Source organism: Oryctolagus cuniculus, chromosome 9 (assembly GCF_964237555.1).
Source record: "Oryctolagus cuniculus chromosome 9, mOryCun1.1, whole genome shotgun sequence".
Classification (NCBI taxonomy): Eukaryota; Metazoa; Chordata; class Mammalia; order Lagomorpha; family Leporidae; genus Oryctolagus; species Oryctolagus cuniculus.
Window position 1 is genome coordinate 124,210,068 of NC_091440.1, and position 24,960 is coordinate 124,235,027.

A 24,960-nucleotide genomic window follows, 5' to 3' on the forward strand; every position below is an offset into this window, starting at 1 on the left:
GACTCCAGACATACACAGAAGCTCAAAATACTGTTCATTCAGCAGGAAGAGAACCACTGGTGTTTATCACTGAAGGAATTCAGACGTGGAGCTGGTTTGCAAGCAAAGATGAGTAGCTATAATGTGGAACAGAAGGCTGTCCTGTGTAGAAAAAACCTCAGGCATTAAGAAGCATGGTGACAGATGCTTTTACAGAGAAAGGCAGTCCTTAGCACTGCCCTGAAATTATTCCTTTAGAAACCAGACACATTCCAAACAGCACACCTTTTAACAAAAAAAAATCGTGATGCAAGGAAGTTCTCCCCCAAAAGGAGTTGAGAACAGGTGTTTGGCCTAGCAGTTAAGATACCCTTGTCCCAAGTCAGAGTCTAGGATCAATTCCCAGCTCCAGCTTCTTGCTGAGACTTTGGAGGGGCAGAGATGGCTCCGAGTTTTAAGGTTTTTGCCATCCACACAGGAGACCTGCATTGTGTTCCTGGCTCCCGGCCCCAGCCCAGCCCCAGCTGTTGTCATTTGGAAAGTGAACCAATGGATGGGAGCTCTGTGTCATTCTCTCACCCACATACATACAATTTTTTTTTTTTAATGATAAAAGTAGTTGGGGCCTGATTCAATTGCTTCCAGATGCACCAGATACAGGCATCCAGCCCCTCCCAAGGCATGTCTGCTGCTGTGAGGCAGGCAGGTCAGAGCACAGGAGAGCAAGTGCAGGCAGCAGGAAATCCATCAACAAGAGGAGCCAGGAGGTGTATGAGAGGTGAACAGGCCTGTCGCCCCTTGAAGACTCCCAGGTGGAAAGGTAGCTGCAGCCATTCTTCAGTCTCCTGCCCAGGACAGCTGTTCCGCCTGGGGACAGTAGAAAGACTCAGGGAGAGAGGCAATGGCTTAGGGCCACCACCTCCCAGGGAGCAACTGCTGAACGCCAGGGTGCTGGGAGGAACAAGCATCCTCTGGGCAGTTTCGTGGAAGCAGTTACCATTTAACTGAGAGAAGCCTGACAACACCTGCTTCAAGGAAGGGCTAACCCAGTGAGAATGGGGCCCCACCAACTGCCACCAGGAAGGGCTGGGACGGCCTAGGGCCTTCAGGTTCTGTGTGTGCTCCGCCCACCACTAGCTGGCTGCTGCCCCACTCTCTCCAATGTCATCACCTCAAGGAATTCTTGCCAGCACCCTAGCTCCTACTCCCACCCCCTAATAAATGTTCATCACATGCAGAACCTCTTTTGTACATGCACATCTTAGTATGCGTCTCACTTATGACACTCCAGACTGAGATCAAAGAGCATGCCTGATCCCCTGCCATCTTCCTCCTAGTGCCCCAGGCAATGCCCAACATGCAGGCACTCAACAAGTAAAGGTGTGGTAGTCAGCTTTCCAGTCCTGTAACAAAATACCTAAAGGAGAATGGCAGCCTTGGCTTACAGTTTCGGAGGTTCAAGTCCAAGATCAGGCAGTCCTCCTGGCGTGGACTCTGATGCGGGCAGATGGCAGTGGCAGAGCGTGTGCAGAGTAAGGCTCACAGGGCGAGCCAGGAGGCTCACACACAGGCTTTCCAAACAACCCTCTTCCAAGGGCACACTTGCAACAACCCAAGGAAGGACTTTCCATGAGGCCCCGCCTCCCAACAGCACCATTCTGGGGACCATACCTTTAACACATGGGCCTTCAGGGCCAGTCAACATCCAAACTATAGCACAAGTCAAAGGCCACTTTATATTATATTAATTATATACTATAATACATTACAATATATATTAAATTTTCTTTTATTTGCCTCTTGAGCTGGTATAGCTTTACCCAGACCTACCACCCCTCCCAGTGTAACAATTACTTGGAAGTCCTTGAATAACTCCCGAATTTCCACTAACTTGAGCAGCTCTTTATGTCCATTTCAGAAAGGGCGGGACTCGTACATAGAGCGGCCAAAGTGCCGAGAGGCATTCAACCCACAAGTAGGACAGACGTGTTTGAAAAGGGTGTTACTGTGCGAAGGCTACCAGAGTGAAATGGCTCAAACAACAGAATCCAGTTCTTCACTGTCCGTGATCAAATGCCGACAGGGCCGGCTTCCTCCGAAGCTTTTCTCCTCTGCTGCAAATGGACGCCCCCCTGCTGCCTTGTCCCAGCGCCCTCTGGGCAACGGCCGTGAGGGGGCCCTGGACATCCCATCTCAGAGACACCGGTCAGACGGCTCCAGGGCCCAGCCCCAAGGCCTCAATTTATGCACCTCTTTAAAGGTCCCATCTCCCAATAATACAGTTGCATTCTGAGGTTCCAGGCGTTAGGATTTCAACTAATAAACTTCAAGTTTGAAACACAGGTAGCCACCCTCCTAACAAGGGCTAAGGCACCATTCTAAGGAAACTACAGCCAATAATAAAGGCTACTAAGAGATATGAAGCATATCACCAAGGAGTGACCTTGATACCAAAATGTTCTGTGCAAAAGCTGCCGTGGAGGTGTTCATGGATATTGGAAATTAAAATGTCTTGTAAGTACCGGTCATTCGAGGTAAGTAAGAAATAGTTCAGCATCTTTGCAAATGACTTGGAAAGCCATGTTCACACTGTTTAAAAGTACTAATTCCCAACCTAGACACCACAGCAATAGCTATGACCATTACAAGTGTCTCCCTAGGGCTGGTGCTATGGTCTAACAGCAGAGGTTAAGCCTCTGCCTAGGTGTGGCATCCCATATGGGTGCAGATTTGTGTCCCAGCTGCTCCTCTTCCAACCCTGCGCTCTGCTTATGGCCTGGAAAAGCAGTGGAGGATGGCCCAAGTGCTTGGGCCTCTGTACCCATGTGGGAGACTGGGAAGAAGCTCCTGACTTTGGATTGGCCCAGCTCCGGTTGTTGTGGCCATTTGGGGAGTGAACCAGTAGATGGAAGACCTCTCCCTGTCTCTCCCTCTATCTCTCTGTAACTCTGCCTCTCAAATAAAGATTTTTTTAAAAGAAGTATCTTACCAATTCAGCAGAACAAAACTGGAAATAGTTATTTGTATCTTCATCATCAAAGAGTTTAAAATACATTTGCAGAAAAGAATCAGGCATCTCATTTTGGTTTGGGAACAGGTATTTCATTACTCTATGACTCACAATTCACTCTGGGATCACTAATTTCCCCAGACTTAAAATAAAGAGGTCAGATAATATGATCTCTTCAGTCCTCTCCTGGTCTAATACACTTAAAAAAAAATTACTTACTTATTTGAAAGGCAGAATTAGAGAGAGGCAGAGGCAGAGAGAGAGAAAGAGAAGTCTTCCATCCTCTGTTTCACTCCTTAGATGGCCACAACTGCCAGAGCTGGGCCAATCCGAAGCCAGGAGCTTCTCCTGGGTCTCCTACATGGGTGCAGGGGCCCAAGCATTTAAGCCATCTTTCCACTGCTTTCTCAGGCCAGAGCAGAGAGCTGGATAGGAAGTGGAGCAGCCAGGACTTGAAGTGGCACCCATATGGGATGCTGGCGCTGCAGGTGGTTAGCCCCAGAGTTTTCTACCACACCTTCTACAGAAAACCAGCTATGGTAGGAATTACCTTGAATATGAGTTTTATTTGACACCAACTAAGTATCTGGCACAGGCTACTTAAGATCGATCGATTGTGGCTCACGGTTTTGCAAGTTCCCAGTCCAAGACTGGCAGCCACATGGGTCTGGCATGTGATGAGGGTTGTGCAAAGCAGAGCAAAGATCACAGGGCAAGCCAGGGAGCAGTGGCAGGGAGCACACTCGTAGACATCCCCGAGGTCTCTCCTTCCAGAGCTACAAAGATTCACTGCCCGCACGACCCAGTGCATCTAAGCACTTCCCGGGGACCCCGCTTCAGACACCGGAATGGGATTGAGTCCCTGCCATGCATCATTAACACGAAACCATTAACGGCAGACTGTGCGTTCCAACACCTGGGTCTTCGGGGGCACCCAAACCAGTATCCGCACCTTAGCAGCCGGCGCGGTTTGGCAAGCTGGTACAGGGTGTCCAGGGAGCCACCTGTTCAAGAGGTGGATCAGCGGGCTAATCAGAGCTTTTTGAAAACATCCAAGCATAATCGACCTCTCTTCAGTATGGTGCGCCTGAGGTGCTGGGCACCGACACACTCTCATCCACCAGAAAGGCTCCGCCTCCTTCCAACCGGGAAGACAAACGCCAGCCCACCGACCCGGAGCCCCTTGCTTTCCTTGTGTTTCAGTTATCCATAAACGGATTTTTACAAATAAAGAACTCTTCACTTAATTCTGTGTTTATAGCTACGAACTCTCTATCTTGCTGCTGCGGTACAAATATAACCAGCTTTAAAAATTATAAAAATATCATGAGACACTGTAGCATTTTTCAAAATAGGAATTTATTATAAAATTATATAAACTGCTTTTTATTACAAATTATCTGGAAATTTCTGGAACAATGTGAGTCCTCCCCAGGAACGCATGTCCTCAGTAGCAGTATGTTCTGACAGTGTCGCAGACAACTCACAAACATCCCAGGGCACTTTGTTGGAATGAACAAACATCGAAGCCGGAGTCCCTACGATCATGCAAAAGCAATTTCTCATCAAGTCTAAACGTCAGTCAAGATGCAGACGGTAAGAATTACAGGATAACTCAGTCGTACTGGTTTTCAACAGCAAAAGGTGCTCATTTTCTGGTCTTCAAATTTTGTTTTTTCCTTCCCAAAATGCTTTAAAAAGCAAAAGCTTAACAATTTTTCTATTACCTTCCAAAGTCGCTTGTACTCTGAAGACACTCTTAGAAGCAGCAGTTTGCTCACCGATGCGTATGGCACAACCATCAAGCACCTCAGCTCCCGCAAGCTTAACGCAGCTCACAACAACCCAGCGCTCTGCCGGCTGGGAGGGAGGGCCCCGCCCTCGGAAGCAGGATGGAGCCCAGGGGCTTCCTTGGGGTGTGAACAGGGGCCTCTCCTTGCAGAACCCAAGGTGCCGACCGAGTGCAGCCCCACAGGCAGAATCCTTCCTGCCTCTCAGGCCGTCACCGAGAAACACAGACGGCCTAAAGGCTTCACCCAGAAACTTGGTGATGACAAACTCCATCTCCCACCAGTGCTAACACAGCCAGCCCAGCACAAAGAACTACAAAGGCAACCTTCCCACGGCTTCCTTGTTAGAGGCGCTACCGGTGAAGAAGGAACGTCACCTGGATGTCCTTGCATACAGTTCAAGGTAAAGATCACCTGTCAACACCATCGCAAAAGGGCTCGAGAGGGGGAAAACCAACAACAAAATCGCAGAAGCCCTTATTTAGAATACAGATAAATCCTCCACAGAAGGCTTCTCTCACCAACATCAGCCAGCCCATTTTCAAACAAATGCAATCACTGATCTATTTCCACGATCATTTTCAGCAGTAAAAGGCAACAACAAAGGGGACGTACTGAACCGTACACTTAGAAATGAGTCAGGTGCTAAGTTCCACGTGCATTTCACAATTTAAAAAGTTGCAATAAAAATACTAGGAAACACACAAAAGGTACCTTTTCCATAAGGTAGGATAGGAACAAAGACATGCAACTCAGAAATCAGGTTGCCGTGGAAAGAAAGGAGTTACCGCTCTTGTCGTCCCCTGATGTCCAAGGCCCTGTAGCAGACCCCTGCAGCTCCAGGCAGGGCGGCCGATGCAGACCCAGCCTAACGTTCAGCTCCAACACCCCTCAAGCTCAGACAGACTCAGGCGCGAGAACTGTCCAAGGAGTTACAAAAAGAATCACCCGGGGGGGGGGGGGGGGGGGGGGGACGACTCTGCAAACAGTCAGTGTTTTTCCAGTTCATTTTGTAGTTTTCTTTTAGTGTATCTATTTAGTGGAACGCATTGCTAATACATTTGCAAACAAAAAGGTAATTTCTCCCATATTTAGAAATAAAGGAACGCCTCTCCCCCACCAACTTCTGGGCGACCTTCCTCACTCTCCCGCTTGGGGACACCCTAACTATCTAGAACACACTTACCCCGCGGTCACCCACTAGCTGCACGCCGGTGACAGCTGACCCGGCCAGGCCTGGGGACCAGCGCGCGGCTCCCTGGCCCGGCCTCCAGGGCTTTACAGAAGCAGTGGTGTTCGCTCCCCAGCGGGCTGTTCCTTCCGGAAGAGCTCTTTGATCTGTGCTAAGCGGCTGGAGAGCCTCTCTCTCAGCGGAGGGATGTGGTAGCTGGGGTCCAGGACGTTCGTCACCCTGCGCTCTCTCTCCTGCTTCCATAACTTGTACGGGTGCGGAGGGAAAAACGGCCGCCCTCGCTCTCTTCGGATCTGTAACGTGATGCCACTTACGGCCAGCATCCCCCACACTGCCAGGACGATAAAATCTAAAAAACAGTGGAGAAGCACAGTGTGAACCACTGTCTTTTGAAACCTAACAGAGAGCGACACACTCTGCATGGCATACACTGTCTTCCACCATCAGACTTCAGGGTGAGTCAGTACAAACGCGTATGTCCTTTCCTACAAACCAAGGAGGAACCAGAGAGTCACCACACTCATTTTTGAAATGAGCCGTTTTCTGTCGTGGGCATCAGAAAGCCCAGAGACGCTGTAAAAACACCCTGCGTATGGCTCCTTGGCTTTCGTGGCCGGTTCCCACGGGCACGGTGTGTGGAGTGGTTTTGCAGACGGGGACTGTAGCAGGAGGGGCTGCTTTGCCCAGACTTCGTAAATGCACTGTGGGGAGCACACCAGACAGCATCACCTCACCCGGCCCACATCCCTGTCCGTGGGGCGCGCCTCACCCACCCAGAGCGGACACAGACACCCATGACCACACGCAGCAAATCCTGCCCAGCTCTGGGGAAAAGGCAGGGTCAAACACTGGCAGGCACCTCGTGGATTTCAAGTCTCTAGCACCACTCTCTTCTCCACACACAGAGCTCTGGACAGCAGGGCCAAGACGTGCCCAGCCCAGTCTCAGCGACCCCGGGTGTCCGTGTGGTACAGGGCCTCAGTTCCGAGGTGCCTGCTTCCACCCTCCGTATCTTAAAGTTTCTGAAACCAACGCATCTTTCAAACTCTGCAGACACGGAATGTGGCAGTCATTTTTCCCTTCAAAAGGTTCACAGAAAATTTAAAACAGAATCATACACAAAGGAAAAAACAATACACTAACTGAAAACCACCTCCACTCTCAACTGGCAAAGTGCATGCCTCATTAAGGCAAGGGAAACGAGGGAGTAACAACAAAATTCAACCCGGTCGCCACCCTCACCCTCGCCCCACACTGCACATCCCATAAACCACCAGTAGAGAAACACAGTGTGAACCACTAACATTCTCCACTGCACAGAGAACTGACCGGCTACTGCTGAGAATCCTGGCTTAGAAATGTCATAGTCAAGGTCATCTAGATTTTTAGATGACCTTTAAGCACCTAAGAAACTTAGATTCTTCACTCCCGTAACCCTAAGCCATCAGCAGAAGGCACCCAGGGCCTTTGCACGGTGGGTTTCCTCTTTTTACCCCGGCTGACTCTTTTAATCTACTTGCAGGGTGCTCGCTACACCAAGCGGGCAGTACTCCTATCTGACCATTACTCCAGCTTTGGGGCTTAAGAATCTTCCCTTGAGTTCGAATCGTTTGGGCTTAAGAATCTTACTGGGCTGGCACGGAGGCACAGCAGTTAAGCCGCTGCCTGAGAAACCACATCTCCCGTCGAATCGCCAGTTTGAGTCCCAGCTGCTCAGCTCCCATCCAGTTCCCTGCTACTGCGCCTGGGAAAGCCGGGGAGGATGGTCCAAGGGCTCGTATCCCTGCATCCATGTGGGAGACTGGATGGAGCTCCTGGCTCCGGCCTGGCCCAGCTCTGACCATCATGGCCATTTAGGGAGTGAGCCAACAGATAGAAGATCTCTCTGTCTCTGGGACTCTGCCTTTCAAATGAAAATAAATAAATACATATCTATTTAAAAACAAAGGCCCTTACCAGTGGTCTGCAAAGGCACACTTGTGAAAGCTCTGCGGAAACCCGGGCTGAGCGCTCTCCGGAGAACATTCAAAGTGATGTGGGAAAGGCTCGTGTACGAGTAGCTGTCGACGGCCAGCACCACCGAGTAGGAGCCAAGGACTCCACAGGCCAGGATGTTCAGCTGCGGAGGAGGGAAGCGTTAGGCACCACGCTGCCAACTCCGCCACCGGAGTCACTACACCTCCCTCACAGCTCGTGACGGGGGACCAAAGGCTACCCCGAAAGATAACTGAATGCAACCTCCGAGTTCACGGTGCGTTCTTGAAACAATCTAGGAGCCACCTTTTGGTGTAGCGGTCAAGACACTTGGGTGGGACCCCAGAATACCCTGGCTCAGGGCCAGCACTGTGGTACAGTAGTAAAGCATCTGCCTGCAGTGCTGCCTTCCCATACGGGTGACAGTTCAAGTTCCTGGCTGCTCCACTTCCGATCCAGCTCTCTGCTGGATCTGGTCTGCCCTCCACGTTAACAGTGTACAAGCCATGACGCTCCATTTGGTAAAAAACAAAAAACGTCTCATAAACCAGAAAAGCAGCTTCCTTTGCTTGTACCACAAACATGCTGTTTAGCAGTCATCCGACACAGAACGTGGCACCGTGTCTCCTGACAAGCCAGATAGCCACCTGACGCACAGGCGATCAGCCGCAGGTGCAGGACAAGTGGCCAAAGCTCGCCTCTGATGAAGCACTTACTATCCTCTGGCAGCCTACGAAGACGGCGGGAACTAGCACAGCCACGCAGGAGAAAGTCACCCAGAACACGCCATCATTGCGAAACACCTGGAGGTTTCCTGAGAAAGCAGACAGAAATCAAGAGTCAGTGACAGGATCACCAAGTTCTATTTCATTTCCCCAGTATCTGGACACAGACACACACTGGAAGTTTAAGGTAACAAGCCGGGGGTTTGCTGGCAGCTAGGGGGGAGTTCTGATTTTCCTCATTTCACTATCAATGTACTCCCTTTAAAGAGGGTGTGCCAGTTGGGGGAAGGGGGGCCTGCACACACATCAGAATGATCCAGAAGAGGCCACAGAACTCCAGGCTCTTCTGCCCCCTCGTTCTGTGAGCCCAGGCCCGAGGTTCTTAACTCACAAGAGGAGAACGCTGAATTTTAGCAATTCCCAGCTCGAACTCAGTGCCTCTAGCTCTAAATTCTTAATGCACCCATGACTTTGTTCTGCAGAATTAAAAGATACAAGTAAAAGGCATTCAGAGCTACCAACTGAGACAAACAACAAAATCTACTCCACAGACTTCTTTAAGATTTACTGATTTATTTATGCAAAAGACAGAATGAGAGGGAGAGGGAAGGAGAGGGGTTTATTCCTCAAATGGCCACAACAGCTGGGTCTGGCCCAGGCCAAAGCCTGGAGCTAGGAACTCCATTCGGGTCTCCCACACGACTGGCAGGGATCCAAGCTCTTAGGCCATCATGCCCTGCCTTCCTAGGCACATAAGCAGGAAGCTGGATCACAAGCAGAGCAGCTGGGACTTGAACTAGCACTTCACCAAGAGATGCCAGCATCCCAAGCTGCGGCTCAGTTCCCCCTGCACAGATTCCCACCACGGAGGCAGGTCCTGCGCAGCCACTACCCACTGCAAAGTGTGCTTCCTTCATGACTAAGGGAAGACAGGAGCTCAGCACCTGCTTGCTCCCATCCAACCCTTGTGGGATGAAGGATGCCAAGAGGCAGCAACCCTTAGGGTGATGCAGGACCCAAGTATGAGAACTCCTTGAGTTTGAAAAGAACACGAGCCCACTGTCAATACTGTCCCTGGCACCCTACAGATGGACCCTGTAGATGGCCCATTTCTCAGGACCCACACATCCTGGACAAAGCAGGAGTCCATGGGTAACTGGTCTGACCTTGGGACCCCACCTCCTCTGAAAGCCAAGTGGGAAGTGCTGCAGTGAGGTGACCGGGGTGTCACATCTTCTGCTGAACTCCACTAACCGTCACCAAGCACCCATGGCTGCTTCCTACCGTCAAGATACCCTGGGACTGAACAGAGGGGAAGGATGCGGGCACATGAATGGACTTTTTCAGAACACACACCCTGATAGCCACATGAGGTGAAGACCGTCACACCTGAGATCTAAGAGGCTGGCGGCCAGCGCTGCAGCACAGGAGGTAAGGCCACCGCTTCCGACACTGGCATCCCATCCTGGAGGCCAGTTCAGGTCCCGGATGCTCGGCTTCCAGTCCAACTTCCCAGTAATGTGCCTTGGAAAGCAGCAGAAGATGGCCCAACTAGTTGGGACCCCAACTACTCACACAGGAGACCCAGACAGAGTTCCTGGCTCCTGGCTACAGCCTGGCCCAGCCTTGGCTGTTGTGGCCATTTGGAGAGAAAACCAGAGGATGGGAAGATTGTCTTTTTCTCTCACTCTACCTTTCAAATAAATAAAAACATATAAATCTTAAAGAAAACAGTATCTGAGATTGCAGCTAGTTTTCAAATTTTACTGCTTAAAAATATGGGTTTGCAGGGCTGACTTTCTGGCCTAGGTTAAGCTGCTACATGCAACGCCAGAATCCCACACAAGCACCAGTTCGTGTCCCAGCTGCTCCACTTCCGATCCAGCTCCCTGCTAAATGGCTTACGAAAATCAGCAGAGGATGGCCCAAGTGTCTGGGCCCCTGCTACCCTCGTAGGAGACCTGCCCAGATGAAGTTCCAAGCTCATGGCTTGGGCCTGTCTCAGCCCTGGTAGTCGCAACTATCTGAGGAGTGAACCAGTGAATGGAAGAGCTCTCTGTCCACCCCCCCCCTTTTAAATAAATCAATCACTCTTAAAAAAGAAAACAGGGGTTCGCACCCACTAGCAGTAAGGATATATCCACCCTAACTGTCCTTGAGCCAGGAGACAGAAGTAAACACATGCACACGGCCTATGCTGAAACTACTTTTACTAACAGAAGCAGTTTGTCACAGGATTTAGAGATGCCTGTACTAGGCTATTGCTATCAAGATGAAAATTAAGGGATCTCCTGTTGACATTGCTGGCTGTCCACCTCTACTGCACGAGACAGTTACACAGATGAGGAATCCAAGCGTCGGGACCTTGTCCCAGGTTATAAGCTGGGAACAGAGCCTGAAAGCACACACAGGCTCCCTCCTGGCTTCACCATTTATGCTCACGCTGCTATCAAGAGCACAGGAATGGGGCAGGCATTTAGCCCAGGGGTTAAGACATTGGTTAAGATGCTGGAATAGCTTATTGGAGTACCTGGGTTCAATACCCGCCTCTGGCTCCCGACCCCTGTTTCCTGCCAATGTCAGCCCAGTAAGCAGCAGTGGTGGCTCAGGTAACTGGGTTCCTGTGACCCACGTGGGAGACCTGGATTGAGTTCCCAGCTCTCAGCTTTGGCCCCCACCCAGGCCCCATTTCAACCACTGCAGGCCTTTGGGGAGTGAACCAGCCGACAGAATCTCTTGCCCTCTCAGATAATCTCTTTTGAAAAAGTACATGGACTACTAGAGATTATAACTCATGGTGGAAAATGGCATTAAAAAGTGAGATGATTTTGGTGCAAAAAAGCTTGAAACCCATGTAAGGTATTGTCATGGCGTGCATTTTCCATGAACTTTTTACAAGAGCCCCCCCCCCCCAACACGCCTCCACCCTCTGAGGTGAACAGAGCGGGAGGGGCATCAAGCACCACAGAATTAGCTCACTGAGCAGCACTGACGGCACAGGCGCTCAGGTTCCTGCTCGGGCACCTGCGTTCCAGGCTCCTGCCTTCAGCTTGGTCCAGCCCTGTCTTTTGCAGCCTGGGGTTGGGGGGGAGAGGGGGAAGGGGCGGAGAAGACACTGGATTGGCGACGTTTCTCTCTCTTTCTCTTGGGTTTTTAAATAAAATGGAGGTTTTTAAAAAAAAAAATCAAGTGGGGCTGCTGCTGTGGCACAGCCGTTTAACCTACTGCCTACAGCAGTGACATCCATATGGCTGCTCCACTTCCCATCCAGTTCCCTGCTAAGGCTCCTGCAAAACCACCAACAGATGCCCCGAGTACTTGGGCCCCTGCCAGTTACACAGGAGCCCTGGATGGAGCTCCTGGCTCCTGGGATTCCGCCTGGCCCAGGCCTGGCTGTTGTGGTCATTTCGGGGAGTTAACAGCAAACACAAGATCTGCGTGTGTGTGTCTCCTGCTGCTCTTCCTTTCAAATAAGTAAATCTTTGTAAAAATGAAAATTAATCAAGTGCCACAGCACCACTGTGTTTTCAGGAGCTCTATAAGCAAAGGCGGCGCTAGTGACAACAGCCCAGGGCCAAACCCCTCCCCAGGCAGCACTGGAGTCCGCTGAACCCACTCTCCCCGCCGCACGTCTCCTACCAAGTGGAGTGAAGAGGACCACGGAGGCCACGAGCGAGCCCAGGGCCAGCCCCACACACAGCATGCAGAGCGGGAGGACTCCGAATCGCCACCACACCACCGCCAGGACGAGGCCCCCGATGCTGCCGGCCACGGCGGTCAGAATCAGACGCACTGGACAAAGGGAGAAGATGCACCATGAGCTTCCAGCACTCATCCACCTCGTGTACACACAAGGCTGCTCCCAGGGCCAGCCTGAGCGCCCCCCATGGCCAGTGGTGTCCTGAACCCTGCGTGGCACCTCCCGCTTCAGGGGTCCTGGAAGCTAGCCAGGAGCTGCACTCCACAGGTCTGGTGACAGGTGTGCTTTGTCAATAAAGTGGAACTGAGGCAGAAAAGGTGACTACCAGCATCTGTTGAACAGGATGTGTGGAGGTGTTGGGGGGATGGGGGTGTATTTATTTCAAACTAAAGGAAACCTAAGTATTTTCATTATATATTTTAGGTCTTCACTATATACCGTAACTGGAACACAAGTTTATAATCAAAATGGTCCTATCTTCACTAAGTACAAAGGACTTCACCACACTGAGTCAAAACCCAGATGAGACGGTCTGAATGCAAAGTTAATGCAGGTTCGGGGCAGGCATTTGGCTTAGTGGTTGAGACGCCAGGCTGCCGTGTCAGAGTGCCTGGCCCCAGCTTGCTGCCAGCACACACGCTGGGAGGCAGCAGGACATGGCTTACATGCTTGGGTCCCTGCACTCCTGCCTCCCAGCCCCAGCCCCAGCCCCAGCCCAGCCTTGGCGTGGCAGGCATCTGGAGAGTCAACCAGCAGATGGGAGTTCTCTCCGTTGTGTGCACACACACTCTCTCTCTCCCTTCCAAATAAATACAAATTGAAAAATAAAAGATGTTCGGAGCACCAGGGCCCAGTGTTTTAAACACACCACAGGGTCACACTGTAGAGGACACGGCAGTGAACTACAGCACCCTCCCTCTGCATGCCCAGCGACTCTACTCTCCACTCACCATCGTATTTCAGGGGCGTCAGCCTGGCAACCAGGATGTAGAAGAAGAAGCCCATGAAGATAAAACCTATGAAGAATAATTCTAGGGACAGGAACAGAGCAAAGCAACAATGGTGAGGCTCTTTGTATAATGCAATTTAGGTTTTTGATTACATGATATGCTGAAGCTCCAAATTTTACACATTATGGCATCTGGAAAAGAAAAACAATTCTCAAAAAGGCAGGAGAAATTCCGAAGTCATTGGGAGTCATTATTAGTAAGTGGACACAATACTAAAGTAGTAGCCACAATATACAATTTCTTGTTATGGAGGTCAGCTTCAATGATTAAACTCTTAATTGATAATTTCAGAGCTCATTTTAATACATTTGTATTTTCTTCTTAAAACAAGAATAGTACTTTTATCACTCGTGCCTGACCTTTTGAAACTACACACTAAACTTTAGTGCCTACATAAGCAAAAATAAAATGTGAAAGGTAAAAGAAATAGAAGGAAGTATTCCACACTACAGTGTGACTTTCTGATCTTCCTTCAATTCATCCCCTCCTGGAATGAGCAGTTACCACCTTCACCTGTTGAAGTACTTGGTAACGAAGACCTAAGAAAACTTCTGGAAACTTCACTTCCAACTAATCAGCCTGATCCTGACTCTGGCGGAGGCAGCTCTACCTATGTTCTTAAATTCTTCTCAGTTGCCACTGGAGATCTGCGCACTGCATCTGAGCTTTAACGCTTACGTAATTACATGCATCAATATGAAAACACGCTTGGACCTGGCAGTATCTTTGGGACCATGTCCAGAGCTTAGCAATGAACTTGTCTGTTACAGAATCACCCTTGACTTCCGGGGACTGCTTCTTCACACTACTCTCTGCACAATTAGTAGGGAAAACTGAAATAAGGCAGGGGAAGGAGTTGCTATTTTAACAATTTATTAGGGCAAGTGTAAGGTGCTTTATAAGAGGTAGCCTAAAGAAGTCAAACCAATTCAGTGAGCGGATTTATATCCACTCTGCCAGTGTCTCACGGGTAGGGATTCTGCATCCCCTTGGGCCACTGAGCTTCCCAGGATGAAGCAAATTTGTCCACCTCATTGCAGCCCCACAGCCAGATGCACCTGACATCAGGTCCATCACCAACACCAAAACCCCAAAGTGTTTTCCTGCAGACATCCCAACTTCTAATCTCAGCTCTCTTTAGTCCACTAGCAGATCTGGCCACGGAAGATGTTCACTGCATAGACTACTTTTTATTCTCCCCTCTTTAAGGAAAAGATTACAATTACAATTAAAATGAGACATCTAGCGATGGTTCAACAGACCTGGTAATGTCTTTGTATTTTAGATTCAGTAGAATCACCAGTAAAATAAGTGGTCACAGCCCTCCCAGATGACCAACTCCCCAGCAGCATTTAAAGGCGAAGACCACCGACACGTGAGTAACAGCAGCACCGGCTGTATTACCTGTTTTCCAGAATCTGTGTCCGAAGAAGCAGATGAAGAGACCGAGCAGGGCGAAGAGAGTGAAGAACACTTTAGTGGAGACTCTTCCTGGAAAACAACAACGCAATGGACATCACGCCCCCTGTGACGCTCGTATTTCATTCAGAGAACACAGCTTCGTGGAAAAAAAGGGAACTGGATTCACAGTGATTTATTTCATACATGTGCATTATAAATTCATCTTAAAATACCCTCGCTGCCCAAATGGATCTTTGTAGGCAATGGACTTGGGTGGCTACTGCTGCAACACAGAGAAAAAAAAAAGAGAAGGCATGCTCCCGGCAGGGAAAGGGGAGCACACCTGTGAGGGAGGCCCGGGACCCGTGAGGGTGGCCCGGACCCGTGAGGGAGGCTCAGGGCCCGTGAGGGAGGCTCGGACCCGTGAGGGAGGCCCAGGACCCGTGAGGGAGGCCCAGGGCCCATGAGGGAGGCCCGGGACCCGTGAGGGAGGCTCAGGGCCTGTGAGGGAGGCTCAGGGCCTGTGAGGGAGGCTCAGGGCCCGGCGGGGATGGAGGAGCAGAGATGGCACTGCTTCAAGAACCAGGGACGGAGGAGCAAGGCGGGGGAGGGGGACTGAAGACACACATCAGCCGAACACAGTAGCAGGCCTCGTCTAAAACTTGATTTGCACAAGCTGCAAAATGACAGACGATTCAGGAAACATGAGGGGATTTCAAAACGATCGTGCAAAGTGGGATGAAAAATTCTGGTACAAAAAATATGAAATCCACACAGTTTTTTTTTTTAAATAAAATGCATTTTCCATGAACTTCTGTCAGACTCTCATATTTTTCTGACTTGGACATTTTTTGAACCAAAACTAAGTCATCATTTAATCCCACTGTTCAACAACCTTTTTGAAATATGCTTTTGTATAAGCTCATGCTATTAATTTGATGACATTAATGAATGATCTTAAATACTTCTAACTGAAAAATGTGTTAATTATACTGCTGTTATTTTAATATCTAACTTACTTACTTCAGAGCAGAGGGACACAGAAGTCTTCCATCCACAGGTTCACTCTCCAAATGGCTGCAACAGCCAGAGACAGGGCAGGGAGAAACCAGAACTTCACCCAGGGCTCCCACACAGGTGGCAGGGACTCGGCACTCAGCCAGCATTCGCTGCTGCCCAGGTGCATTGGCAGGGAGCTGCATCAGAGGCAGCGCAGCCGTTATTTGCAACGTGCTTCACGTGGGAACGCCAGCATCCCAAGTGGTGGCTTAACCTGCTGAGCCACGAGGCCAATCCTTGTGGTCTTTCTTTCCTTCTCTCTCTCTTTCTCTCTTTCTCTGTTTCTCTTTCTCTCTTTCTCACTCTTTCTCTCTCTCCTTCTTTCTCTCTTTCTCATCCTGGAAATTGGTTTTTATGTTCCATCAACCTCCTTTCTGTTTGGCCAGAACCTGTGGTTGATTATGGTTCAAGGATTTAATTATCACACCAAACATGGAGTTGGCAGGCGTAATTTTTTCAAGTGAAAATCTGGCAGGAGGTTCCAGCCAGGACTATCACCAAGGTAGCAAGGTCTTCCAATCCAATAGAAACTGGCAGATTCAGTTAGATACTCTTGACTGCATCAGAAACTTAACAGGCTCCCCTGTCACAGGCAAAGAAATACATAAGCAAAATCAGAGGGTGGCTGTACAGGTGCCACAGCATAGTAGGTTAAGCTTCTGCCTGTGGCGTCGACATCCCTTACGGGTGCCAGTTCTAGCGCCGGCTGCTCCTCTTCTGATCCAGCTCTCTGTCCTGGGAAAGCACTGGAAGATGGCCCAAGTGCTTGGGCCCCTGCACCCACGTGGGAGACCCGGCAGAAGCTCCTGGCTCCTGCCTTCAAATTGGTGAAACTCCAGCCATTGTGGCCATCTGCAGAGAGAACCAGTGGATGGAAGACCTCTCTCTCTGTCTCTCCTTCTCTCTGTATCTCTGTCTTTCAAATAAATAAATCTTTAAAAAAAAACAGAGGAGGCCGGCGCCGCGGCTCACTAGACTAATCCTCCACCTAGCGGCGCCGGCACACCGGGTTCTAGTCCCGGTTGGGGCGCCGGATTCTGTCCCGGTTGCCCCTCTTCCAGGCCAGCTCTCTGCTGTGGCCAGGGAGTGCAGTGGAGGATGGCCCAGGTCCTTGGGCCCTGCACCCCATGGAAGACCAGGAAAAGCACCTGGCTCCTGGCTCCTGCCATTGGATCAGCACGGTGCGCCGGCCGCAGTGCGCCAGCCGCGGCGGCCATTGGAGGGTGAATCAACGGCAAGGGAAGACCTTTCTCTCTGTCTCTCTCTCTCTCACTGTCCACTCTGCCTGTCAAAAAAAAAAAAAAAAAAAAAAACGGAGGAAAGGTTTCTCTTATAGAGGGCAGAGATGACGTGAGAATAAAGGCAGACAATTTGGGGGCAGGCAAGATGAAGGACGACGTGGAACAGGATGGGAGAGAGTCAAGGTTTCCAGCATTTCTGACCATCACAGCAGCACAGGCCATGGATTTCAACCACACACCTTATGGGTGGACCCTTCCCACCCCATTTAGTTGCCAGTTCTGGTCCTGGCTGCTGCATTTCAGACCCAGCTCCCTGCAAACGCTCACCCTGGGAAAGCAGTGGAGGATGGCCTAGTGTTTGGGCCCCTGTACCCACATGGGAGATGATGGTGGAGTTCCAGACTCCTGGCTTTGGCCTGGCCCAGCACCAGCTGTTGCAACTATTTAGGGAGGGAACCAGCAGATGCAAGATCTCCCTGGAAGGAAAGAAGGAGGAAAGGAGGAAAGGAAGAAAGAAGGAAGGAAGGCAGGCAGGCAGGAAGGAGGAAAATGGGACCAACGTCACCAAGAGGTTTCACCTTTGGGCAGGCAGAACAATGGGATGAGAGCCTTCCTTGCCTCAGTCTAAGGAGGAGGCTCCTGAGGGGGAGGGGTGCTCTGGGGTGGAGGAACCCAGATGGGAGACCAGCTAGCCGCTGAAAACACCTAACTCACATCTGCCTGGTCTCCGACATCGCCCTTCTCAAGCACGGTGAGCGTGGGTGGCCATGGAAGACGGGGTGGTGACAAAGCAGCTTACTCAATCATGCTGTAGTGGGCTCCTGAGCCCTCTCCTAGGCCTACCTGGGTATGTCCTTCCAAAATCCAGAAATCCAGCCTCAGCAAGGACTCTGCTAAGTCCGTTAGCAAAGATCCCCCCACAAACACACTGTGCCTAAGTATTTGATCAGGATCCGCACTCTCCAGCCTGTCCGAATATCTGATAGGATCCTCACCCCTCCACACCCCACCTTTCCCGGGGCCTGACCACCCTGGCCCGCCCTCAGCAAGAACCCTGTACGGTCAGCTGAGCCAGCTGCTCCGACCCCGACGATGTCTCCTGTCCGTCATTCTTCACCCACCACCCACCACCTGCTCCTTGGTGTAAACCCTCCCTGGCTGTGCTGCCCTGGGAGGGCAGCCGTGCTCCTTCTCTACGGCAGAATTCCACCACGGTGGTCCCTGCGCCTCCTGCACCACTCGCCTCGAATAGACTTCCTCCCTGTGCTTTAGCAGCAATCACTGGGTACATTCTCCTTCTCACACTGTAGAGTATGTATGGAAGGAGGGGTGTGCCCTGTGCAGAGCCCAGGAAACTAACGAAGACCCCGAAGGCAGGCTGAGAGGGAGCCACCAGAGCAGAGCTGTCAAAGGGATAGGATGGCTTCCAAGCCAGCGAGAGGCAGTGACTGGGGAAGAGAGGGGTCAGCTGGGTCAGATTCTGGACAGGTCAGCAAACGAAGGGACTGAGAAAGGACTCCTGGATCCAGCCCCACAGAGACCACTGGTGCCAGCGAGGGTGGTTCCAGGGGGGCAGCGGGGTAGGAGCAACATGGTAGGAGGAGTGAGTGCTTAGTGCTGTGACTAGGATACCACTTGGGACTCCAAACCCCACGTCACAGTTCCTGGGTTCAAATTCCGGCTCTGCTCCCATTTCCAACTTCCTGCTAATGCGGCACCCCTGGAGGCAGCAAATGATGGCGAAATGGTTGGGTCCCTGCCACCCACATGGCAGACCTAGAATGACTTCCAGGTTCCAAATTTGGCTTGGCCCAGCTCCAGCTGCTGTGGCCATTTGGGGAGTGAACCAAGAGACAGAAGATCCCTCCGTCCCCCAACTCTTTTAGATAAATTAAAACCAAACCAAAGCAAACGAAACCTCAGGCATGCAATGATCAGGTCTGGGACAATGGGAACCTGAAAATAACAACTGTGTGGATCACAATCCAGAGGATAAGAATCTATAGGTGTGTGTGCGTACATACACGGGTATGTAAATGGAAGACAAGGGAGAGCTGTTCTTTGTAAGGGAATGCCAACTAATAAGCACAGGAGGAATGATAGAACTAGAAAAACCGCCTCGTGTTAAGTATTTCAGGCAAACAGCACAGGAACCTAAAGCTGGCAGGCGAGAGCTTGTGGATGGGACTTCACAGCTGCTCAAAGCATCGGCCCTCAAGACACTTCATCTAAAGGAGGATACAGTTACTTTACAGTGGGAAAGCTGGCAGACACCATTACCCACGATCAAGGTCACCACCACCAGCAAGAGGACAAACGGACAACGCGCATCTCAGGAGAAGGACACAGCATCACTTCCTCTGTCTTCCTGCCAAAAACTCATCATCGGAATCTACTACTCCAACTAACCCAAATCAAAGCCGTTACCAACACCGATTCCTGGTTCAGGGAAAAGGCGTTTATGTCACCAGTGGCTCACAAAGAGAGGACTGTGTGTGCAGACACAGAAAGAGAATGAGAAGCACACAGATCAGCACGTTCACTGCTGCGGCATCTGGGTGGAGCTCACGCAGAAATTGTGCACACTCCTTGTACACCTGCCATGCTCGGAGCACTTTGTTTTCCTCAGGCCAGCGGCCCACCGCACCCCTGGGCCACAGGGGCTGTGAAGGAGGAGACCTGGAGAGAATACAGCACTGCCTGCATCGCCAAGTCACTTACCTGCCCAGCGTCTGTGCACTCTGGCCCTGGGCGAGAGCCAGAGAAAGAGGGGGTGGAAACAGGACCCTTTTGTTTTTAACCTCTACAGACTTGCATACCCACAGCTGGGCTCCCAGATGTCTCCTGTGCTGGGCACATGGTCCCCTACCTCGCTGTGGCTCCTGAGTCAACCTCTAGAGTCATGGCTCAGCACAGCCGCCCTGCCCCACCACCTCAAATACAGCCTGCAACAGCTCCCTCTCCTCCTTGCTCCTCACTTGTTCACATACTGTGTATCCTACAAATCCATCTCGTCTGTCTCGACTCCCAGACTAAGTCAAAAGCCCGGGGTGGGGGGGAGCGGAAGTGCTCAGGCTGTTTTCTTTGCAATTATATTCCAGTGCCCACCCCTCAGAGCAGATGATGGGAAGGCTCACTGGGCACTTGCTGAATGAATGAAGGATTGAATGGATGCAAACTTCGGGAATGGCCAAGAGGCTCAGATCCATCCACTCACCGAGAGAGGCACAGCCACCGTCCACAGCCTCAAAGCTGCAAGCATACGTGTGGGCAGGAATGTAGGCAGCGGAGGAGTTGAGGAATGGGTCCCGGACGATGACGTTGTAAATGACACCTTGTCCCCGGATGGAGGAGAAGGAAACTTCTGTCTTATCGTCAGCTGTCAGGGTGACCACCTGAAGCCGAAAATTACATGTGATTACTGTTTGGGTTCTTTTTTTAAAAGCTATTCTAACCCCACCAATGTTTTCGTATAGTGCTAAATATCAATAGAGTACATATAAGAAATGCATAAATGCAAACAGGAACAAGTAAAACATGTTTTCTTTTTTATTTTATTTTTTTTAAAGACACGTATTTGAAAGGCAGAGATATAGAGACAGAGACAGACAGAGATCTTCCATCCATTGGTTCACTCACTCCCCAAATGGGCACAACAGTCAGAGTTGGGCCGATCCAAAGCCAGAAGCTTCCTCTGGGTCTCCCACATGGGAGCAGGGTCCCAAGCATTTGAGCCATTCTCCTCTACTTTCCCAGGCCATTAGCAGGGAGCTGGAAGTGGAGCAGCCGGGACTCAAACTGGAGCCCATATGGGATGCTAGCACCACAGGTGGAGGCTCAACCCACCATGCCATGGCACCAGCCCCGTTTCTTATGTTTTAAACAATCTAAAAATGGGCAGGTGTTGTGGCACAGCAGGATAAGGTGCTGTTTGTGATCCACAACCTGCATCAGAATGACTGGTTTTAGTCCCAGCTACCCAGCTTCCGATACAGCTTCCTGCTCATATGCCTGGGAAAGCATTAGTCCCTGCCCTCGGCGTGGGAGACTCTCTGTCTCTCCGTCTCTGTCTCCCTCGCGTTTCTATTTCCTCAGGTCTCACAGCCAATCACAATCCCTTTTGTTGCTGCTGTTGACGTTGCGTCATCCCAAGCCCGGCCAGGGCAAGTCCTTCCCGCAGGCCCTGCGCCTTCCTGACAAACTCTCCAGCCTCCAAGCGTTTTTGCATATTCTAGCAAACAGTATCTTTGTAATACAAAGTGAGAAAGTTAAAAAGTAACCTAACATAACCTATTTCGCAAGTCTTTATATTCTTCATGAGAATAAAAAAAGATGTCAAAAATTTATATCAAACTAGGCAGCTGATTAAGTTTGTCAACAGAGCTTCCTGGAGTGTGAATAAGCACTGTTTTTTTTTTTCTTTTTTTTTTTTGACAAGCAGAGTGGACAGTGAGAGAGGAAGAGAGAGAGAGAAAGGTCTTCCTTTTTGCTCTTGGTTCACCCCCCAATGGCCGCCGCATCGCACTGATCTGAAGCCAGGAGCCAGGTGCTTCTCCTGGTCTCCCATGCGGGTGCAGGGCCCAAGGACCTGGGCCATCCTCCACTGCACTCCTGGGCCATAGCAGAGAGCTGGCCTGGAAGAGGGGCAACCGCGATAGAATCCGGCGCCCCGACTGGGACTAGAACCCGGTGTGCCGGCGCCGCAAGGCGGAGGATTAGCCTATTGAGCCACGGCGCCGGCCAACACTGTGAGTTTTCTCATGTTAAGGCTCTCAGAGGGGAGCAATGCCCAGTGGGGGCGATGACATCCTAGGGGAATCAGCAACAAGAGCGCCAGCTGTGCAACAGACCAGGCAAGGACCACGCCAGCGACAAGCACCTACGCCCAATCTCAGTCTTCCTGCTGCACAACCTGACGACCCATCAGTCCCCTGGGAGGCCTTGGAGCAGCCTAGAAAGATGCCACCCATCAACTGTGAGACGGAGGGTGGCCTCGCACGTCCTGCTGCTAGTGGGCTCCTTTCGAGGCAGATGGATAAAATCCTGCCCTTCGAGACAGTGATCCACGTGTGTGAGTCTCAGGTGTTCCCACACACGGGAATCGCCTAGGACGTCCTCTAAAATGCAGATTCTGATTCTGTATTCTGGGCTGCAGACCAGGACTCCGCACCCCGCTGATGCAGAGGCTGCCGCTCCCTGGTGCACACCTACAGTACCGAGGGTTTACAGGGACTCCGGAAGTCAGAGGAAATACCTGCCCCAACTTAGAATGCTGATATTAACGCCAATATGTACAATATGTATAACCTTAAGTGGTTTCTTATTTTTTTTTCTACAAACAGTGTAACCTTTTCTGAAGTTTTTAATCAAATGGTTTTAATAGTATACAAAAAATTACCACCTACTCTCATCTATGTCTACATGGAAAAACGGAATTAGAAGATAAGTTGATAAGTTGATTTTGTTGCAAAGAAATTTTGAAATCAATGCATAGTTGTTTTTCAAATATGCATTTTTCTTTCTTTTTTTTTTTTTTTTTTTTTTTTTTGAGAGACACAGAGAGAGCTCCTGTCTGTTGGTTCACTCCCCAAACACCCAGAACGGCTGAGACTGGACCAGGGCCATAGCAGGAGCTGGGTGGCAAGAACCCAATCACTTCAGCCATCATTGCTGCCTCCCTGGGATTTCATTAGCAGGAAGCTGGAGTCAGGAGCTGGAGCCAGGACTTGAACCCAGGCACTCATGGGGGCTGCAGGTGTCCTAGCGAGCTTGTTAATCACCAAGCTGCATACCTGCCCCGGTGAACTGTCTGGACCCCTCAGATGCGTGACTGCAGCTACAACTTGGCACCCTTTACATGCATCTCCTTAACCACCAACATCACTGTGAAATACCACCAGTGTGGTAATAAGATACTAAGAAAATAAGGGAGAACAGCAATAAACCCTGAAGGCCCAAAGAAGCAGCAAACACACCAGCTCCGGGTGGCATCACCCTCTCAACGCTCCCAAAGCCTTTGCGATCGACCCCACAATTCACGAGACAGGCACTACCTTGACGGCACTGGCCTTGACCTGCGACACCTCGGCCATTCTCTGCAGGTGCTGGAGCAGCACTTTCTCGGCAAGGTCGTTCTCGGGCAGGAAGTACTGGTAGACGTCATACTGCAGCCTCCACCTGGAGTCCCGGCCTGTCCCAGCGTCACACGACGGAGGAGCTGCGCCCCTACAGCAAACCAGCAAAACCGAACGTCAGCCCCTAGTGGTGCAACCCCAGCCTCCAAAGCTCCGAGTTCAAACTTCTGGAACAATTCCAATGTCACAGCTCCCCTTCTGCAGGGCAACACTAGGCAATTTGAAGACAAAGCAATGCATTGTTAGGGGCTGAATGTCTGTGTCACCCTCCAAGGTCATACGCTGGAACTCTAACCGCCAACATGGGAGTGGGAGGCTCTGGAAGGTGGCAATGTCATAAGCGTACAGCCCTCATGCATGGCATCAGGGCCCTTGGCAGACACCTCAGGAAGAGCTGACCAGGCCCCTGGCATGGGCGGCAACAGAGATGTCAGCAGCCTGCACCCAGGAGGGCCCTCACCAGAGCCCATCTGCATTGGCTCCCTGATCTCAGACACCAACCTCCAGGGCAGTGGGGCACACATACCACTGCTGCGTATAAGCCACCCAGTCTCGGCCACCTTTTTAGGGCGGGCCAAATGGACCCACATGCACAACGGGACAAAGTCTTGATTCAATAACCAGATTACACTGTCAGTCAGGCCTGGAGTGAGATGCCAGCTCAGCTGCCTGTTAGCTGTGAGCATGTTGGCAAGTCACTCGAACCCCACCAAACACGACGGCCTCTTCATGCAACTGCTGAGATTAAATGACAAAGAACTTACAGCACTCAGCACCACCGCTGGCACACAGGAGGCATTCCAAGGCCAGCTTGCTTTACTATTAATGTACATATTGCAACAGAGTTTCTTAATTAAAGTAATATAATCCTTAAAACATTTAAAATTGAAGAGGCATGTCCAAGCTCACATGAGACTCAGATCAGGATCTTCAAACAAAGAGTTCATCAGGATGGAGGGGAACCTGTTACCGATAAATGACAGGTCAAAACTGGTAATGAAGTTTAAATTATATCAGTTCCCCAGGACACAAGCCTGTCCGCTTTTACTAGATTTGAGAGTGTGCTGAATTACCTAACAGTTGGGTGTGTATGAGAGTACTTCAGAAAATAAAATGAGATTAAAAGATGAGCTCACTTTGTTGCATAAGTTCGGAAACCCACACACAGTTTTTTCATTATACACATTTCCACAGACTTTACGAACACACTGTGGATGATCCCAAAGCAATGTGAGGGGATGAGAGACAGACAAACGTACCGTGCATAGCCGAGGTTTGCTGGGGCAAATTTGACAGTGGTTTCAAAGAAATCATACTCCACGTAAATGTTGGGATCGATATCTAAATCAAACTCCAAGTTACAGCCTCCAGGGATAGGATCTGGAGAGGAAAAAGGGAAGTGAATGAACAAAGAGTTCTTATACATTCCCATCACTCGGGAAAGCAGAACTCTGAGCTTACAAGGACTTCCCATACAGAAGGTAAATGCTATTCCAGAGCTTCTGGTTTCTTACTGTCTCCTGTACTAAGCTCCAACAGGGTGAAGTAGGGGCCGGCATTGCCATCAATGAGGTAAGCCACATCCTGCCACGCCAGCATCCCGTTACTGGGGTGCCAGCTTAAGTCCCGCCTGCTCCACTTCTGAGAGGGCTGCCTGCAAATGCACCTGAGAAGGCAGCAGAGGACGGCCCAGGCGCTTGGGCTCTTGCCACCCACGTGGGAGATCCGCATGGAGCCCAGGTGCC

At 50.6% G+C, this 24,960-nt stretch overlaps 1 protein-coding gene across 2 annotated transcripts in view; it reads right to left on the reverse strand.

Moving 5' to 3' along the window:
• TM7SF3 (transmembrane 7 superfamily member 3) overlaps window positions 1–24,960 on the reverse strand; it is a 54,753-nt gene that overhangs the window by 14,613 nt on the left and 15,180 nt on the right. Inside the window, exons 4-12 of one of the 2 annotated variants that reach the window (XM_002712696.5) lie at window positions 24,475–24,595; window positions 23,135–23,306; window positions 20,299–20,476; window positions 14,785–14,871; window positions 13,321–13,401; window positions 12,310–12,462; window positions 8,662–8,759; window positions 7,928–8,090; window positions 4,330–6,320 (exon numbers count right to left, since the gene is read on the reverse strand). In XM_002712696.5, coding sequence (XP_002712742.3) covers window positions 6,058–6,320; window positions 7,928–8,090; window positions 8,662–8,759; window positions 12,310–12,462; window positions 13,321–13,401; window positions 14,785–14,871; window positions 20,299–20,476; window positions 23,135–23,306; window positions 24,475–24,595 — 1,316 coding nt within the window. In that variant the 3' untranslated portion in view covers window positions 4,330–6,057. Of the gene's footprint in view, window positions 1–4,329; window positions 6,321–7,927; window positions 8,091–8,661; window positions 8,760–12,309; window positions 12,463–13,320; window positions 13,402–14,784; window positions 14,872–20,298; window positions 20,477–23,134; window positions 23,307–24,474; window positions 24,596–24,960 lie in introns of those variants that run through there. The other variant, XM_017343318.3, reaches the window with a different exon arrangement.